We start from the raw sequence: 20520 nt of genomic DNA, 5'->3' as shown, positions 1-20520 counted from the left end.
GTACTTCACCCGCCTGCGGGAAAACAATGTAACAAAGGACTCGATGCCCATATGCAGTATCACCGAGAGGAGGAGTCACTCGATCTCGTGACTCAAAAACCTTCAAAGAAAAACTGTTTGTAACACTCCGAGCCCAACAGTAGATGGCGGACTTATGCAAAGCATGGGAATCTACACATATATGTCTACTCAGTAAGTAACATTTTCCTTTTAGTACTAATGTTGCTGTTTTTTTGTTTAAGCTATACATTTAACTATTTTAGGCATCTTTTCTTCCATTTAATTGGGTTTCACAAGAAACAAAATACATTATTAGTTTAGGTAACAAGTCTGAGGAGTCAGATTGTTGGGACATGGTAGTTTACAGAACTGGCATTTCTACTTTGTCCTTGAGGCAGTTCTCAGACATACAACTCCTGTTCTGTGCCCTGTTGGCAACTTGCATTAAAATATAGTCTACGTCTGCGGAGAAAGGTAACTGGTGAAAAAAAGAGCGAGTTCATAGATAGATTGACACATCTACACATACCTGTGATAAATGCCCTGACTCAGAACAGGCTACATCAGCCATCTTTAGCTGCTGCAGAATGCTGCTGCATGGTGGTCGTGGGGCTCTTAAAACATGAGCACCTTCTCCCACGGCTTTCTATCCGTAGGTGGGGTCTTCAGCTCTGCACCAAAAGGCTGCTTCATTGTTGTCTTCTGATTTTGAATGCTCTGCTCCAAATTGAACATTGTGTTTTTCCAACCAATCTCTTCTTGTGGGTCTATAAAGCAAAATCTCTACGCTGTGGCTGTCATTTCCCGTTGCAGCGGCCAGAGTCTGCGTGATGAGCCCAGTCTGATGAGTTTTAGAAAGTTATTGAAGACCGGGTTCACTAATCAAGAACCTCTTTTAGCCTCCATCCCAGGTGCTGCTACTTTCCTTTTGTCATTGTGGTGTTATGTTTTTAACCAACGTTGAGAAGCTCAGTGCAGAGTGCTTTATAAAACATAGTCAAAGAATGCCAGGGCACACCACAAGTAGTCCGAGAAATAGTTCTGAAGTGGAGAAAAGAGTTCAGAGTCCAAACACTGTGTAACGGTTGATGAAGGTTTTATTCCTTGTAGACAAAGTATGGTCTGTGAACAGCCGACACGTGTTTCGTCATATGGACTTTTTCAAGGCTGTAGGTCAAATTGGTGGACACAGAAGAATACAATGAGCATCCGGTAATGGATGATAACAGGAGATTAATAACCTCAAGTAAGAGTTGAGAAAGAAATATGTATGTAAAGGTAAGAGAAGTAAACTGGAAAATAAAAAGTGCTAAGAAGGAAAAATTGTTGTGGTGGAGATATTGTTCTCCAATTGGAGGAGAAATAAATGAGCGAGAAACGATAGGTGGTGGGCAAGTACTGTGTGTCGCGGAAACCAGTGCGGAAAACAGTTCATATTTAAAATCTGTGGATGGAGAAAAGAATTCTGAGTGAGTAGGATCACACATGTGAAAATTGGAACACCGATACTATAGTGGTGCTCGTCTACTCGTTCGTGTGAGAGACCGGTTTAATTTATAGAAAAATAGATGACAACACAGAGTGACATAGCGTGAATAACGCCACTGGGGGAAAACCAACAACCTTTATAGAACACATAGATCTGGCTCTGCTTGCTTGTCTTCTGAAGCGCTTCTTGGTTTTTCATTTGCATGGTTTTAGGGAGGAAAGCACTCAAGGCCGCAGTTGCATTGGTGAGTAACTTTCCCTTTTTCACCCACAGAGCTCAGCAGATGGAGCCGCGAAGCCAACTGAACTGAACCGCAGTCCCCTCCAAGTCAATGGGAACGACGGGAGCGGCGGCGGCCCCGCGGGCGAGGAGGAGAGTGGCCCGACAGCCCCACTGCCACCGTGTGCCTTAGCCAGAGACAATGATGTGTGCAATAATACCAGTCCTGGGGGACCCCACTTCAGCACTCTTGGAGAGGATAGTGACTGTTGCCGAGAGGAGAAAGTGCTGGCGGCTCCCCTGCAGAAGGAGGAGTAAAGCGGGGGACCAAGAAGCGGGCTGAAACCTTGTACAGTAGCTGATGGACAGACTCGGCGGGGGGAGAGGCGAAGGTGGTGGGCTTCAGGTGCTCTGTAGGGATTCGGGTGCTATCTCCTGAGGAAGGCCCCTCTCTGCTCCCACTAACCTAAAGAAAACCGGTGAGAGAAGCTGGACACGAAATTAGCACAACCTTGAAGGCCTGCAAGAATCCCTTTCTTATATGGGTGCAATTGTTATTTATTCTCTTGTGCAGTCCCACCTGCCTTTGTCACCTTTTTCCAGACTTGGAAGTAATGGCACATAAGCTGTAGAAGCGAGGATCGGGGAGTTGTCAAAGGATGGTGGGACACACATGTGGCTTTCTTGTCCATCTTCCCTGCCTGTGCATTTAGGGAGGTCTTGGGGTAGAAAGACGAGCTGAAGTGTCTGCCTGGCTTCTCCCCCAGTAGTGATGTTAGGATACTGTGAAGAGCTGTTGGAGAGGGCGCCGAAGGGTAGCCCACGCTGACACGCTCCTATGGAGTGGCACCAGCACGCTTCCTCCAAAGCACACAGCTTTGCTGTGGGCGCCCTCTAGTCTGCATATCAGACCTGTACACAGTCAGAGCGTTTCCCCGTTTATTTTCTACTGTATGCATACATACAAATATATGAACTGAACCTTTGTACAAGGACATTACAGAGATTGCAAGGTAGCTGGCAGATTTTTCCTGCCAATTGGCGCTGCACGGACGACAGAGCCTCTGAATAACTGACCTAATCTACTTCTCAGATGTTGAAGTGAACAGAAACCGCGACGTTGGCATCAGTGAGTGGGTTATGGGTGAGTTGTGAAAGAGGGAGAGAGTCTTGATTGGATGAGAAAGTGAATGTGCGTGTATATACATGATATATATTCCTGGGCGTGTCTGCAAACATGCACGGCCGCACACAAACTTTATATATGTATGTAGAGAGAAAGATGTTTATATATAAATATATACCTAGGAAGCGATCCGTGTCCCAGGGGAGCAGGACGTTTCTTGGGAAATGTCTTCAGGTTCGGGTGTTGAGCAGTGGCATCCAGCAGATGCCAAACATAGAGTGAATCCAGGAAGGAAAGGATCCAGCGATCCAGGTTTTCATTTGCCTCATCGGTGACACACCATTTGCCCCAACAATGATGGCATTGGGATTTGCAGTGATAATCGGACTGCTCCCAAGTATTGAGTTCTAGGTGTTTTAGCAAACACCGCATATTTATAGTCCTGCAGTGCTTCATCACGCATACTCACCCTTGTGTGGAGTCCCTGCACAAGGCTCTGGCACTCCCTGCCAGTCCCAGGTCATCCATCGGTAACTCATCCTACCTGTTGAATCTTACTACACCTGTCCCAGTGCGGTGTTCAGGACTGCTCCTGAGCAGTGTAATACCAAAGCCATGCTCAAACCCATGGGCAAGGCCTCATGAAGGTGCTGCTTTTCTGCTGTGGGAGCAGTGACCACTCAATCATGCATAGGTAACAAGGATCTTCTATTTTGTTGTGCGCCCAGGCACACTGAAGTAGGGCGAGTGTTCTTGGACTAAATCGTCTGCACATTCCTTTCCCAAGAAAGAAGCACATACAGCTGGTCTACTCGACCTAGGCTAAAGGAGCACAGCAGACTTGGAAACCACGCAACAGTCTGCCCTTCAGCAGGCACAGGAGGCCTGGAAACATCACCAAGCAGTCTGCCCCTCCAGCAGGCCTGGAAACCACCACTCTGCACCTCCAGCAGGCCTGGAAACATCACCAAGCAGTCTGCCCCTCCAGCAGACACAGGAGGCCTGGAAACATCACCAAGCAGTCTGCCCCTCCAGCAGACACAGGAGGCCTGGAAACATCACCAAGCAGCATGCCCCTCCAGCAGATACAGGAGGCCTGGAAACATCACCAAGCAGCATGCCCCTCCAGCAGGCACAGCAGGCCTGGAAACATCACCAAGCAGTCTGCCCCTCCAGCAGACACAGGAGGCCTGGAAACATCACCAAGCAGCATGCCCCTCCAGCAGACACAGGAGGCCTGGAAACATCACCAAGCAGCATGCCCCTCCAGCAGGCACAGCAGGCCTGGAAACATCATCAAGCAGTCTGCCCCTCCAGCAGACACAGGAGGCCTGGAAACATCACCAAGCAGTCGGCCCTTCCAGCAGCCATGGAAACCACCAGGAAGTTTGTCCTTCCAGCAGGCACAGCATGCCTGGAAAGCACCAAGAAGTCTGTCCCTCCAGCAGGCACAGCAGGCCTGGAAAGCACCAAGCAGTTTGTCCCTCTAGCAGGCACAGCAGGCCTGGAAACATCACCAAGCTGTCGGCCCTTCCAGCAGCCCTGGAAACCACCAAGGAGTCTGTCCCTCCAGCAGCCCTGGAAACCATGGAGTCTGTCCCTCCAGCAGCCCTGGAAACCATGGAGTCTGTCCCTCCAGCAGCCCTGGAAACCACCAAGGAGTATGTCCCGCCAGCAGGCCTGGAAAGCACCAAGCAGTCTGCCCCTCCAGCAGGCCTGGAAACATCACCAAGCAGTCTGCCCCTCCAGCAGGCACAGCAGGATTGAAACCTTAAGCTGGTTGGGTAGACCGAAGGAGGTGCTTGGGAAGGTTGCCAGTAAAGCATCACAAAAATAGCACAACATTGTTGTTTTGTACCTCGATGACTCCACACCCCGTGAGAGAAACAGCGAATTAAGACTATTTGCCTGCATGCTAGGGACTTTACTTAGTTCACAAATACTGTTTAATAAACAATATTATGTTAGGACTCCATCGGAGACTGAGATTCCTTTGCAATGCCAGGAGGCCAGAGAGTGTTAGGGGAGTTTTCAGTGCTCTTCCTAATCATTGATGCGTGGCCTACATGGAGGGCATTAAGCTAGTACTAGAGCTCACTCTTTGATTCCCGTGGTTCCTTGGGGAGTGCAGTGTTCAAAGCAAGACAACTCTTCATTGGCAACCACACCCCAATGACTCGTCTTGGCATTACAAAAACGATGATACATCCCAGTTTGTACTAGGAGATATCTTCTGCCAACGAGAGTTCTTGTAAATTTCTGCACGAGATTGAGGGACTCCTTTACGTGTGTGTTCAAGTCTCATTTATTTCAGGAAAATGAAATCCTTTGTAAAGCTGCTTTGTTCTTCTGGGGCTTCTCGCAGTGCCCTCTGTGTATCTGAGAGGAGGCTGGCAAAGCCACTGTCTACAGCCGAGCTGTTGCAGTGCTTGTGACAAAGGCCCAGCCAGACGACGTGTGTCCATACTCAAGGAGCTTTCTTCTTCTAGCGGGACTTACAAAGAAAAGAGTTTTACATTGAGTCATCCCTCTTCTCTGTCACCCAGGAGTTTTTATCCTTGAGGAGTTGTGTCCAGCCCAGAGGGTCTTCTCCCTGTAATATGCCTTGAAGCTGACCCAGTCTAGTCTCTTCATTACCTTGTCTTTGAACCTGCAGCTACTGGTCACAGACGGAGCCACCCAACAACAAAGTGATGGCCTAAAACACACTGTCTTAATGAACCTCGCTTCAGTCACTTCTTGCAATGTTTCCACTTGCCGTCTAGAAATGGGAGAATGTTATCTTTGACCTCAGTTAAAAAATAACACCTGCCTCTTTGTTTTGACTCGGTATTCCTAGATATTTTCTCCTCAGAGACCCATCATCCTAGCTTCTTGCGTGTATTGGGAGACATGCGGTCTCTGTCGTCATCTATTTCACTGTAGGATGCACTGTTGTGTTTCCGTGGAGGGAAGTCTGTTTGCAGTTGTTGCGTGGTCTGCAGTAAAACGAAGACTCCCACTTTGCCTTCATTTGTGATTACCCAAGTGGTTTAATCCTTACAAGGTGTGCTTTATCTTTCATATTCACTGATCTGTACTTCCGTGTTGTGTCCACTAGTGCACCGTGTTGGTTTTTGCCCGATGTGCTATCTCTAGAGTCTTGCTGTGTCAGAAGGGCTGTGATAAGGCTTGTACGACCTGATGAATGTGAATCCCTTAGCTGTGCTCACCTGTGATCCTAGTGATCTTCGTGGTTACCAGAGAAGTCTGCATTCTTCATGTATGCCTACTTCCTTGAGCTCGAGCAGCCAGTGAGCGCCGTATTCTCCCCCCCAGGCTTCCCTGCAGCCTTCTGTCCCATCGCGTCACACGTCTCTCTGCAAGGCCCAAAGCCTCCTGCATGACCATGGATTAGGCATCGTTAGAGGAGGGGGAGAAGCAGAGATGGGTGAAAGTGAACACAACACCTCTGACTTCACTAGCACAACTATGCTGCAAACTGAGAATCTACATATACGTACTGATTATTCATAGGGCAGAACATACGGCTCCCTTTCTCGGTACTAACGTAAACCCCAGGGGCATCAGATGGCCACTAGAGTGTACCTAGTTGGTTCATGTGGACTGCAACCAGGGACTTGTGTAACGAGATGTCACCAATCCGACTCAGTGAGTGCCCTTGCAAAGGTAATCGCTGTGACGTAGAGATACACTTGCTTTAGGCCGCGCGTCATCTTTGACCATGTAAGACCTATTTCATCTGTGTCTCCTTTACTTGCTCTGACGCCCACAATTCTAAATATTCAGTTTCCCTGTGAAGGGAGATGCTGTGACCTCAGCATTGGCAGCTGGAACTGTACAGAGCAGGTCTCCAAGCCTACTTTATGACTACTGCTCCTGTTGGAAGCATCGTAGAAGCTGTGCTGCTCTTTCAGTACGCTACTTGGCATCGCCTTTTAGCTGCTCAGGGCTCCACAAGGTCAAAGGATCGTCAACATTTTGCTTACCTGCATGCACATATTGGGAAACATCATTACTGCAGGGGTTGAGGAGGTTAGGTCTCTAGTGAAACTCCTCTTGTAAACCCACCTCGTTTGCACTTGCTTCCAAAATAGATACCATGCACACATGCATCAGAAAAACTGGCAGCTGCCAGCTTACAAAAGTTGTTTCCTAATATTTGAGCCTGACCTTGAGATTCTCTGTGGTTCATGCAGATCACACTGCAGAAGGTGTACTGCCATTTCCAAGACTGCTAATGGGGAATGGCGAGCTAGGGCTCTCGTTTCAAAAGTTCAGGGAGAGCTTTTTTGTACAAGAACAACTTTTGGGGGCATTTAAGTGACTTTTTAACATACATAATTATGATAAGTTTGATGAAATCTTTAAGGTTTTCATCATGATTAGGGTATTTCTTTTTTATGTTCTGGAGATACTGAAAATCTGTGGGAGGTACTTTGTTCGGGATTCAGCCAATCCCAGCTTTAGCCTTTTATGGCTGCATTGAATTGAAGAAGCATTCATGATATTCTCCTGATTTCAAACTTTTAACAGAACTTTATTTACTACTGGTGAATGCAGATGCAGCCGGCATCCTCAGTAGCATTGCTGAACTTTTAGATTGGGAGTGCTTCCAAGCACCATACCCACTTTTAAATCCCTCATATATGGTGGTGCGAAGCGACCGTCTGTTAGTCTACAAAGATGCTCTAGGGGCATCAGTGAGGGCTGCAAGACTACCTTCGCTTCTCTGTCCACATATATTCTGATGTTATGACACTTGCAGGCGGGGCTGCTGTAGGCCCTGTCTGCATCCCTCCCCATGATGGATGAAAAGTCCCTCTAAACTCCTCTGACTCACAGATGGTGAGTTAGTATTTTATGTAATGTAGCCAATAAACTCTGGTATTTCGTGAGCAGATACTGCTAAGAACAGTTAGGAAAAATCTTCTCATGTCCTAGAGCCACATTTTTACCGTTGCACGAATGTTTTCATTAATATTTAACCATTTATGTTCTGTTGTGATTAGCAGGCATTCTAATCTTACCAATGAACATATGCTGTTCTGTTGGCGCTCTTTTCCCTCCTGCTGATCTCCTCCTTACCTCTCTTTAAACCACTGTGGGCCCTTTGTGAGATGGCCCACACTTGCTATGCTGATAGTAATCCCATATGTATTGTGAAACATGATTATAAAATGTAATTGGTCATTTTTTGTTAGGTTTTAGGTAATTCAGTATAGGGTATCTGACTTTTGACGAACACCAACTGGTGTTCACACACTCCAGGGATCAATGATAGCTCCCACTTCAAGAAGGAGGCTATAACTCGGAATTAGTTGGTGTCAGACAGGCTGGTGATTTTCGTTACTGCCTGAATAATATAGGAAGTCTCACCATTCTTAACTGTTAGTTTTTTGCAACAGAAAAATCTCCTCCTGTGATGCAAGTGTTAATACTCACTTTCCACAGCAGCGCTGACGTGTAGTTCCCAGTCACGAGTGTATTTGCTAAAAACGTATTTTTCACTTTTATTTTGTTACATTTTCCTCAGTATCTGGATTTCCCTCCTCGCATTGGATAGTTTGTGCTATCTAGAGGATGTTTCTAACATTATGCAACTATTCATCACCACCTATTGTTGCTTAAGGCTTTGCTGTTGAATATTGTCATTAATTTCTAAGGGTTTTTTGTTTGTCAGTGTTTAAAAATGAAATAGTAACATAAAACCATGGCTCTGTTAACCAGGCCTAACACTTCCCCCTTGATGTATCTACTGCTCCCATACTATGAAACTGTCTCCCTTGTTGGTAGTACTTAACAAGTAAAATTGCATTTCAGTTAAAAATATAGACATTTAAACTTTTATTGTAAGCCTTCCTCCCTTTCTGAGCTTGATCAAGTTTAGCTGAAGATTTTATCACTAATCCATGCTCTTTTTAAACAGTCTTTTCTTTTTAATTTATATGATTAGATTAAATATTTCACTGGAAAGAATACCCAACTATTTTAGTTACACCTATTAAATGATGCCGTACATGTGTATGAAAAACTAGAGAATGGTGTCCTGGTTTCCTCCTCTGTGTAATATGTTCCCTTATGCTAATGACACCCGTTTTAGTGAGTGCAAAATGTGCTACTCTTCCCTCTATCTGCTCCCCTTGCACACAGAAATATCCCCCTTAAGTTCCAACTCTTTATCAGATTCACTTCTTCCCCACCCGAACTGTCCTGCACCATACCCAGCTCCCTTACAACAGCTCCATAGATTATCAATGTAAGTTTGAATGGCTGATTCTTCGGGAAAACTTTTGTGAAGGGAAGTGGATTGCTTTGGGTTTGTTTCTTGATGGACACAAGTTTGCTGTTCAGTTAATGCCAAGAGACTTACAGTGCTTAATAAAGGTCTATTCTTTTAGTAAAAAGTAATCGTGTGTTCTTTTTTTCTCGTTCTGCTGACCCGTTGTAACTGGTGGAGCGTTGGTGCTTGTAGCAACTTTCCTGCAAGAACCTCAGTGTGTGTGTGCCTGCCTTTGTGACCCAGTGTTTTTATCCTCCCACATGTTATCTCCACACAGTAAAAATATGTACCAGATATTCATTCAGCCTTTGTTCTGGCAATATGGTGGGTATTTAAGGAGGTAGTCTGGCATGGTCTGGAAAGTTCCGGACATAGCTGATTCGGTGGTTCTAACCATGGGGTCTTCAACGGCCCTAAGCTGTTAGGCTTGGCTGCCAGCTACAGGTTTTTTCTTGCAGTGTAGCAGCCATGTCGTGTGATGGCCAGCGTTTCTTCTAAGACAAGTCAGATATAGCGTTAACACTTTAAAGAGGGAAGGACGACAGCATCTCAAAACTAGGACTTCAAACCCTGGAGAAGGACTTTAATCATTTTCGGACATAAGGTTTTTCAGAGGGGTTTCAGTAAAGGCAGCTCCTGCCCTCCCAGACCGTGCAGCAGCTGCAAAACCACTTTGTAGGTCAGGCCAAGGGAAGATGCCTCCAGAACCCACCTTTTTCTTCTCTTCTCTTCCCTCCTTCTCCTCTTCCTTCCTTGCACTTCTAGGAAAGGTTCTTTAGGTTGCTTCTGAAGGAGCGTGTGCGGCCTGTGAAAGGGTGGGCATCCTGTTTTATGGATTCCTGGGTGGGGGTTTGGTCACAGCATTATGCCAGGTAGTCCATCAAATTGTAGCAAGGGCTATATATACCCAGTCCAAAAAACTGGAGATTAGTGGAATCACACATTTTCTGTCGGGAAGCTTTAAGGCTGCAGACCTGGGCGCACCAGCATGAAACATGGGTAGTCGCCACCCATTTGACTGGTTCTCTCAACACCTGAACAGCCTCGGTAGTCGTCTTCATGTTAACTACAAATGGCATATCCATCCGGAATTGATTCAAGAATTACTGCAGTATTGGAACTTTAATAAATTCACATGCTTGAATCATTTCTCGTTGTTGAAATGTGAGTCTCCGGTACCATACAATAGCAATGCAATGTTAAAGAGAGAGCATGAAGGCCCTATGCCCTTCAATTTTGCAACCAATTATAGTCTATTAAAAAAAGAGATCAAACGTAAGATTTCAGCCAGTCAGGCTCCTTTGCCCTCTAGAAGAGTACTGAGAAGCTTCAGTCCCTCAGAATTTCTACTGTACGTATTGTTAAGAAGTCTCTGCTGAGGTCTACTCAGATATTTCCTATTTGGATACTTTCAAGGAATTTTTTTCCAATATCCTTGTGCTGTGGAAGTGTTTACCTTTGTCCCCCAGTGCTTTCCTCCACAAAATCTGACTTTGTCTTTTTTTTTCATCATGTCAGACAAGGAGAAGAAAAGTCTTTTCAGGGCCTGCAGTACCTGCAGTAAAAAGAGACTTCACTCTGAAGACCATCACCAAGACTGCTTTCATTGCCTCTACTTGGATCATTCTGCCATGGACTGTAAGGTATGTCATACCTTTTCAACCAAAACATATAAGGATAGAGAAGGAAGGCTGCTAGTTTGGCTCCAAAAGCTCAAGACCAGAAAAGAGACAGTTTCTGACTCTGATAGCGAGAACGAACAGAGAAAGGTCACTCCATTCCTGATCCTCCTCTGTGAGCCTAAAAAAGCCTAAAAGACCGCTTCTGGGTCTTACCAGGGCAGCAGTCCTTCAAAATCTTCTGAGAAATAAGTCTTCTTTCAAGAAGGAGAAAAAAGAACCTGCTGCCTCCTCAATAAAAACTAAAAGGTCATCCTCTGAGCCACCTATACCACCCCCTAAGGTCAGTCACTCGTTCAAGAAGCCTTCCTTAGCTCTGCCTGCCGACAGATCATTGATGAGTATCCCTGTGTCGATGAGAACATCTTAGTCAGCACTGTGGAAACGAAAAAGTACAGTAGCATCAGCAACGACAACAGCTACAGTCACCACGTCCACCACCTCTTCCTTCTCGTCGACATCTACGTCAACGGCGTCTGTGACTAGAGCATCAACGCTGAAGATTTCCCTAATTTCATCGTCAACGACACTGTCGATGACTCCCCTATCAACGTCTATTCCCTTCCCGAGAGCAGCGATGACTACGACGGCAGACAAGATGTTATTAACAAATCCGTTGACGACAGAAAAAATTCCAAAACAATAACAAAGCAAGTTACTCCAGTATTTGAACTTTCATAGATTCACATGCTTGAATACTTCCCCGTCGTTGAGCTGGGAGTCCTCGGTGAAATACGTAAGTTCTCTTCCAGGGGATCCTCATCAATAGTCATAAACATTGAATATTCCCGCCCCCGTGCGGGGACCCCGGAGCATATATATATAAAATACATACATATTATCATGTGTAAAACAGCAATGCAGGCTATAATCATAAATAGGCTAAAATGCTTTATTTCTATGCAAGTTTTTTTTTTTTTTTTTTTTTTTTTTATATTATAAAATCACAATAGATCATAAATATCTACCTAAGCCTCAAAAACTGGACTTAGGGAAGTAAACAGCAGTAAATATCAGAGAAAAATAGAAAAAAACCACATTGAAAAACAATGAAGCATTCTTAGCCAATAGGCTGCATGCAGGTTAACACAGGAGAACCATAAAAACTTTGGCACCGTGCCTTTAAGACCCTGAGCACCTCCAGTATCCCACCATGCCTCAGGGGTGAAGGGAAGGTGACAGTTGGTTCACAGTTAGGTCAGTTCTTTTTTCCGGCTTCTTCTGAGAGGATCCTGGAGCATTGAGCTCTCAGTTTTTCTGAGTTTTTCTTCAGAAAAATCCTTAAAAAATAGTGTTTTTCCTGTTTACTCGACACATAACATCTTTTGTCTGAGTTTGGAAGTCTTTTTGACAGAAAATGCCATCTCTTTTTGTAAAATGTCCTTCTTGTGGGAAGAAGAAAGCCCAGTCAGACCCACACTCTCTGTGTATTGTCTGCCTGCCACAGAGTCACTGTCCTGACACCTGCAAGTATTGTAAGAACATGTCAAGGAGGACTCTCAAAGACAGAGAGAAGATCAGGCTACATGGGCTTCAGGAGAGGAAAAAGTCAACATCCTCTTCACTTCCCAGACCTACAACAGAAGGAATGGCCCGATCGACGTCGACAGGTAGGATTGTGCCTGTTTGTTCTCCATCGACGTCATCGGCACCACCGTCTCACCGGCATAGATCGCCGTCGACGGTGACCAGACCGACGTCGAAGGACAAAGCGTCGAAGCATGGACACAGGGGTACATCTCCGTCGACGGCAGGCCGCCGTTCGGCGTCGAGTCATCTCCGGCGCTCCCGTTCGCCGTCGAGAACGTCTCACCCCTTGGCGTCGAAGGACACGACACCAAAAACACCACGACGGCATGAACATCCGCCGTCGACCACTCGCCACTCAACGTCGAGACACACGACGGCGAGTAGGTCCAGGTCCCGCGATCGGCGATCGGCGTCAAGACATTCAACGTCAAGGCCTTCGACGTCAAGACCTTCGACGTCGAGAACAGACCAGCCATCGCAACCTTCGACGTCGAGGATACAATCGACGTCGACACAACCTTCAGCTGTGTCACAGGCAGTAGAGCCAGCGGACAAAGCTCCCTCACCGGTGGTCTCTATAAGGAGTGCATCATCCCATTCCAGAGCGGGCTCATCGGGGCATGTTTCTCCCATCACTCTATCACCCAGATGGTTAGAGAGCCTGAATAGACCGGCAGCATCCCCGGATTCCCAATACTCTAGGATGTATTCTCCTACTGCCTCATTACCGAGAACGCCATCGCCTACAGCTAGAGCAGGACGGGCTCGTTCTGCTTCTCGTCAGCCGACCACAAGACCTGCACACTCTGCTACAGCCTCTCGGAACAGGTCCCGTTCCCGAAGGAGAACCAGGTCGCGAACACCACGCAGAAGATCACCTTCTTGGTCTTCTTCAGGATCGTCTGTTGGGCGCTACTCCCCCACACTGACAGATTCTCCACCTGCTAGGATTTCCCCGGTGGATGATATCACCACTTTTAATGAGGTTCTTCTAAGGGGAGCGCAGAAGCTAAATATTGAGGTACCGGAACCGGCCACCTCATCCTCAGTTATCTTTGAGACCCTACAACACAGATCAGTCTCGAGAAAACTGCTGCCACTAGTACCGGGTTTGCTGCAACCTACTATGGACACTTTTCTGTCTCCAGCCACTCTCAAGTCTGCCCCGGCTAGGATTCAAAAGAAATACAAAGCTCCGGAGCAAGATCCTTTATTCCTGCGGAAGGATCCGCCACCGGACTCTGTGATCTTAGCCGCAGCCAGAAAAACACACTCTGTGGCATCATCTTCCACAGTCCCCCCGGATAAGGAGAGCAGACACCTAGACTCCCTGGGGAGAAAGATGTGCGGTACGGCGGCATCTGCTATGAAGGTCTCCAGCGCCTCAGCACTTCTGGGCAGATATGACCGCTCTCTGTGGGACTCACTCCACAGATTTACAGAAAAGTTGCCCAGGGAAGATAGACAGGACTTCCAGGAAATCTTGCAGGAAGGGGGCCTAGTATCTAACCAGGTCATCAGCGCGGCGGCGGACGGGGCGGATTTGGCTGCGCATGGGTATGCGCACGGAATCTGCGCTAGGAGGTCTTCCTGGCTACGGCTCACGGGTCTGAAGCAGGAAGCACAGCAACGCATTTTAAACCTCCCATTCAGCGGCAATTCGTTGTTCGGTACCCACGCGGATGAAGAGATGGCCCGAATGAAAACGGAAGTGGACACGATGAGGGCAGTGGGCCTGGAACGTAAGAAAGACTTCAGGCGGAGGTACAGGCCGTACGACAGACGACCATTCCAGCAGAGGGTTCAAACCCCTCACTGGTCTCAGAGGCCACAACAACGACAGGGACGTCCCCTGTTTCAGACACGTAGACCCACAAGAGACCGAGGGTCAAGTAGACCTCAACAGTCTACAGCAAAGACACCAACAAAGCAATGAGGCATTGCTTCCCTCAGCACTGTGCACCACTCCGGTGGGGGGAAGTGTTACGCATCATCTTCACGAGTGGCACTCCATCACAAAAGACAAGTGGGTGCTCAATATTGTCGAACATGGCTATTCTCTCCTTTTCAAAAAACCTCCTCCACACTTGCCGCCAGCAAGAGGTTTTCCTTCTCATCTCAGCCTGCTACGCAAGGAAGTTCTCGCACTCCTACAAAAGAAAGCTGTAGAAAAGGTTCCTCCGGCACAAAAAGGAAAAGGGGTGTACTCCCGTTACTTTCTGGTGGCGAAAAAAGGTCAACAGGGCCTCTTCAGGCCAATTCTGGACTTACGGCTCCTGAACAAGTACATAAGAAAACAGAAGTTCAGGATGCTAGCCCTTCACCAGATTGTCCCGCAACTGCATCAGGGAGACTGGATGTGCTCCATCGACCTACAGGATGCATATTTTCACATCCCAATAGCATCCAAACATCGGAAATTTTTACGTTTCCAGATAGCGTCACAGCACTACCAATTCAGAGTCCTTCCATTCGGCCTGAAGTCTGCACCCCGAGTCTTTTCAAAATGTGTAGCAGTGGTAGCGGCACATCTTCGAAGACAAAAAATATTCGTCTACCCCTACCTGGACGACTGGCTAGTGAAGGCCTCCTCTCCGGATCAGGCGAGAAAACATCGAGACATCGTACTAAGAACTTTCGAGTCTCTAGGTCTTCAAATCAACCACAACAAGTCAACCTTGATTCCAACACAAAACCTCCACTACCTGGGAGCGGTACTAAACACAGAGCTCCAAAGAGTGTATCCTTCGGAGGAACGACTTTTATCAATCCACAGGAAGTGTCAACAACTATTAACAGCCGATGCACCTACTGCTCGTCAGGTGACATCTCTTCTGGGCTCCATGGCTTCATGCATCTTCATTGTCCCGAATGCCAGGCTACGCATGAGGCCCCTTCAGGAGGCATTAGAGAACAATTGGAGCCAAAAGACTGGTCACTGGGAGGACAGAGTTCGACTACCAGCAGTGGCTTTTCAATCACTACAATGGTGGATGCACAGACCTCACCTGTCGATAGGTTCTCCGTTTCACCAGACAATTCCAGCCGACACTCTGGTAACGGATGCGTCTCTTCAGGGTTGGGGTGCTCATCTGGGTTCCTTCCAAGCTCGGGGTTTGTGGTCCGACAAGGAAAAGAACTATCACATAAATCTACTGGAGCTCAGAGCAGTCCATCTGGCTCTCAAATCTTTCTCTCCATTGGTTCAGGGGAAATCTCTCCTAATTCAGACAGACAATACAACCACAATGTATTATCTGAACAAACAGGGGGGAACAAGATCACTACCTCTGTCTCGAGAATCCCAAACGATATGGCATTGGCTCCTGGCCAGGGGAATGTCTATCACAGCGGTACACCTGCCAGGTCAGCAAAACGTAGAGGCAGATTTCCTGAGCAGACATCTAGAAGACGCGCACGACTGGGTCCTACACGACGAAGTCGTCGAGGACATCTTCGGTCAATGGGGTCGACCCCAGTTGGATCTTTTTGCAGACGAAACAAACAAGAAATGCCCAGACTTCGCATCCAGGTTCTGCCGTCCGGGATCTCAAGGGAATGCCCTGTTGATCGACTGGTCAGGGACATTTCTCTACGCCTTTCCACCGATTCCCCTCATACCGGCAGTAATCAACAAATTTTACAACTCCAGAACCAGAATGATTCTGATAGCGCCACAATGGCCCCGCCAATTCTGGTACACGGACCTACTCAACTTATCGGAAAAACCTCACAGGAGGTTGCCGTGCAGACCGGATCTCCTGAGCAGAATGGAAGGCAGAATCCTACATCCCAACCTTCCCTCTCTGAGCTTGACAGCATGGCTCCTGAATTCCTACAGTATGGGCACCTAGGGCTCTCACAGGAGTGCATGAACATCTTGAAAGAGTCAAAACGACCTTACACGCGGCGTTCTTACGCTTTTAAGTGGAAGAGATTTTACATCTGGTGCTCTCAACAAGGTATAAATCCCATACGAGCTCAGGAGGACGTCATTCTGTCCTATTTGCTTCATCTGGCGAAGTCTGGTCTGCAGGTATCTTCTATTAAGGTTCATTTGTCTGCAATTACAGCGTATCGTAAGTCGCCTTCTCAGGAATCCTTCTTTACGATACCTGTAGTCAAGGATTTTTTAGAAGGCTTGAAAAAGGTTTTTCCTCCCATTCGGAGACCTTCTCCTCCATGGGAACTGAATGTAGTCCTGTCAAAGCTTATGGGCCCTCCCTTTGAACCTATCCACAAGGCCTCTTTACAGCACCTTACGTGGAAGACGGCTTTTTTGGTGGCCATTACTTCAGCGAGGAGGGTCAGCGAAATTCAGGCTCTGTCTTGCAGAGAACCGTACACGTTTTTTCACGATAATAGAGTGGTTCTGCGAACTCACCCATCTTTCCTTCCGAAGGTGGTGTCAGAATTCCATATCAATCAGACTATATCTTTACCGACTTTCTTTCCCAATCCGGAGACTCCGGCTGAGAAAGCATTGCATTCTTTAGACTTGAAAAGAGTGCTGAGATTCTATTTGGACAAAACAAAACCGATTAGACATTCTAACCATTTGTTTCTAAATTATGGTCATTTAAGAACAGGAGAGGCAGCGTCTAAACGAACGATATCAAGATGGATTGTGTCTTGTATTGTTAACTCTTACCAACTGGCTAATAAGCGATTACTGGCTAGGCCAAAAGCGCATTCTACAAGGGGAAAAGCGGCTACTGCTGCCCTCCTTAACAATGTACCAATTTCCGAGATTTGTAAGGCTGCTACATGGAAGTCTGTGCATACCTTTACTAAGCATTACTGTTTAGACTCGGATGCAAGAGCGGATGCCCAGGTGGGGCAGGCCTCTCTTAGAAATCTATTTGCATGAATATATATTCTTTCCTGCACTTCTTTCAGACAGTCCGCAGAGTTTAGGGATGGGCTTGCTAATCTATTCAATGTTTATGACTATTGATGAGGATCCCATGGAAGAGAAGGATTAGTTACTTACCTGTAAATCCTAGTTCTCTTCCAGGGGTATCCTCATCAAAGTCATAAACAACCCACCCTCCTCCCCGGACTCAAGTCTCCTAGAAGTGCAGGACAGATTATCTTTCTGATCAGTTACACAGATTGTCACCGTAAAAAAGTACTGACCTAACTGTGAACCAACTGTCACCTTCCCTTCACCCCTGAGGCATAGTGGGATACTGGAGGTGCTCAGGGTCTTAAAGGCACGGTGCCAAAGTTTTTATGGTTCTCCTGTGTTAACCTGCATGCAGCCTATTGGCTAAGAATGCTTCATTGTTTTTCAATGTGGTTTTTTCTATTTTTCTCTGATATTTACTGCTGTTTACTTCCCTAAGTCCAGTTTTTGGGGCTTAGGTAGATATTTATGATCTATTGTGATTTTATAATATAAAAAAAAAAAAGAAAAAAAAAAAAACTTGCATAGAAATAAAGCATTTTAGCCTATTTATGATTATAGCCTGCATTGCTGTTTTACACATGATAATATGTATGTATTTTATATATATATGCTCCGGGGTCCCCGCACGGGGGCGGGAATATTCAATGTTTATGACTTTGATGAGGATACCCCTGGAAGAGAACTAGGATTTACAGGTAAGTAACTAATCCATATTACATGCATTAGGCCTTTAGCTTAGTAACATATCACAGTCATTTTGTAAAAAAAAAAGACCCAAACTCAAAAGCTCAACCAATAAGGCTGCAGCACCCTCTAGAAGCCTCCTGTGAGGAACTGCTTTCCCTCAGGTTTTCCACCGCATGCCGTGCTGAGGAGTCTTCTTTTGAGCTGCGCTCAAATTTTCTTTCAGAACCTCTTTCCCTGGGACTTATGAGTTTATATCTCTTCTTTTGGTGCTTCAAACTGGCTGCCATGTCAGAGACACCAAAAAAGGGGCTTTTCAGATCCTGTGCAACCTATCTGAAAAAGAGATTATATGTGGATGACCCACATGATGATTGCATATACTGTTTATACCCAAATCACAGGACCAAAGACTGCAAGATCTGTAGAAAAGTTTCTACTAAGACTTTAAAGGACGGAGAGGGTCGTCTTCTTTTGTGGCTTCAAAAAGGTAAATCCGGCCATCCAGCCTCTGACGAGGACAGTGACTCATCTTCTGTCTCTGTCACGAAGACACCTGTTAAGAGGCAATATGAAGGCTTAGATATTCAGGGACCTCCTAAAAAGGCTCCAAAAAAAGTCACCTGAGGGCTCTTCAAAAATTCACAGCCCTACAAAGAAAATACAGTCTGGCATGCTGAGATGGTCAGACTCCCTCATAAAGCCCAAAAAGAAAACTTTATCTGAGCCCCCAACGCCACCTCTTAAAATAAAACATAATAAATTCAAGAAGCCAGGATCCGCACCGTCGGTGGCTCCGTCGTCGACTGCATTCTCGTCGACAACTTTATCATCAGTGACATCAACCATAGCCACCATTTCAGTGTCGATGGCAGTGGCCTCTGGATCCTCATTTACGGTGCTTTCATCCTCGTCGACGGGGCGATCCATCTCGTTGCCAGGACTATTCGTCGTCGACGGTCTTGTGTATAGAGCTCACGACGGCCCCGTCGACAATACCTCCGATGACACCCTCGTCGACGACACTCCTGTCAACGGCATTCTCGTCATTGATGCTCCTGTCGATGACCCTCTGCTGACGGCCACCTTCTCGTTAACTCCACCATCGACGACAGCAACTCTTCTTTAGTCGACGATCAAGCTAATGCCTACAAAAAGGCAAATACCATCTTCATTCCCTCTTTACCTGTTGACGAAGCATACAGCACTTGCAAAGATATCCAAGATTCACCTAACGCCATCCATAACATCCCTAAGTAAGGTGTCAAGGCTTTTACCATCACGCCTTTTGGATGATGATGACTCGGATGATGGAATACATGAAGTAGCTAGAAGTCCATCCCAATTACATGTGAAATGCCAGGAATATTCGGACGATGACTTATATTAATGACCAACACTACTATGACAACAGCAGCAGGAAATGATATATCTGCCCTCCAGTCTGGTATCTGACCTACAAGCCATGCTAGCAGATTATAAGGAACTCTTCCGTCCACAGCCTACGGTCATCCCCTAGCCACTGGTTTCAGTACAGAGTACTCCACAGTCGATACATCTGCAGGTACAACCTGCCACTCAACATGTTTCTCTGCAGCATCCACAAATCTACGCTTCGTCGGATGATGAACAGGAAGTACATACGATGCAGGTTGCGTGGGACGACTATATATTGCCCACGCCTGCCTCCTCGGAGCCAACTTCTGTCGAGTTCCCTCCAGAAGATATCAGCACATTCCATAAGCTATTGGAGAAAGCTGCCACACGCTTTAAATTACAAATGCCCACAACCCAGCAAGACTGTTTCTTGTATGACTTTAAAGAACCTCATAGGAAAGTCATCAGGGCTATCCCAATAATAGACCATGGGTGGAATCAGGGTTTGAAAATAATGCGTAACCCTGCTTACTGTGCCAGCGGTCTTGCCTAAGCTGGAATAAAAAGTACAAAACAACAGATGATGCTCCTGCCTGCCTATCAGGTCATCCGAAGCTGGATTCTGTAATTTCCCAGCCGGCACAAAGACGTTTTAGGAACCCTTCTGCACCTCTGACTGTGCCTCTAGATAAGGAAGGTAGGCACCTTGATAACATTGGGAAACGATTCTCCTCCAAGACTGCGATTGTAGTGCATGCAGCAAACTCCTTAGCGCTCCTTGACAGGTAAAATAGGCAACTATGGTCGGACATCACTCACTCTTTGGGCGAGCTTCTGGAAGCTAAAAAAGCTGAAGCTATGAAAATTCTTCTAGAAGGGCAGCGCTTGTCTTCAGAGATAATAGACTGCGCACTAGATATTGCTGCTATGGGGTTTAGGCTTCTGGCTGGATCCACAGTATTACAGTGCCAGAGATGGCTTAAAGCCTCTAACTCTCAACCAGAAGTCCAAACAAAGATTCTGGACCTTCTTATGACAGGGAAGCCCGTTCCGGCAACCATGTTGACGATGCCCTTCAGACAATCCAAGCAGACACAGATACTGCTAAATCGCTTGGCTCCCTACAATATAAGAAAATACCCTTTCGGGGTGGCAGAGGACAGTCTTCCTTTTGTTGGGGGATACCAGCAATACAGGTACCCAGCTTATTCCTATAACTTC

At 46.5% G+C, this 20520-nt stretch overlaps 1 protein-coding gene across 2 annotated transcripts in view; it reads left to right on the top strand.

Moving 5' to 3' along the window:
- The window catches only part of FAM120C (family with sequence similarity 120 member C), a 564585-nt gene extending 555344 nt beyond the window's left edge, over positions 1–9241 (top strand). For both annotated transcript variants that reach the window (XM_069209344.1, XM_069209345.1), the window contains exon 16: positions 1763–9241. In XM_069209344.1, the coding sequence (XP_069065445.1) occupies positions 1763–2026 (264 nt within the window). In that variant the 3' untranslated portion in view covers positions 2027–9241. The remainder of the gene's footprint in view (positions 1–1762) is intronic.
- The last annotated feature ends 11279 nt before the right edge of the window (positions 9242–20520 follow it).

This window comes from Pleurodeles waltl, chromosome 10 (assembly GCF_031143425.1).
Source record: "Pleurodeles waltl isolate 20211129_DDA chromosome 10, aPleWal1.hap1.20221129, whole genome shotgun sequence".
Taxonomy (NCBI): domain Eukaryota; kingdom Metazoa; phylum Chordata; class Amphibia; order Caudata; family Salamandridae; genus Pleurodeles; species Pleurodeles waltl.
Note: the sequence above shows the minus strand (reverse complement) of the source record. Positions and strands in the feature narration are given on the sequence as shown.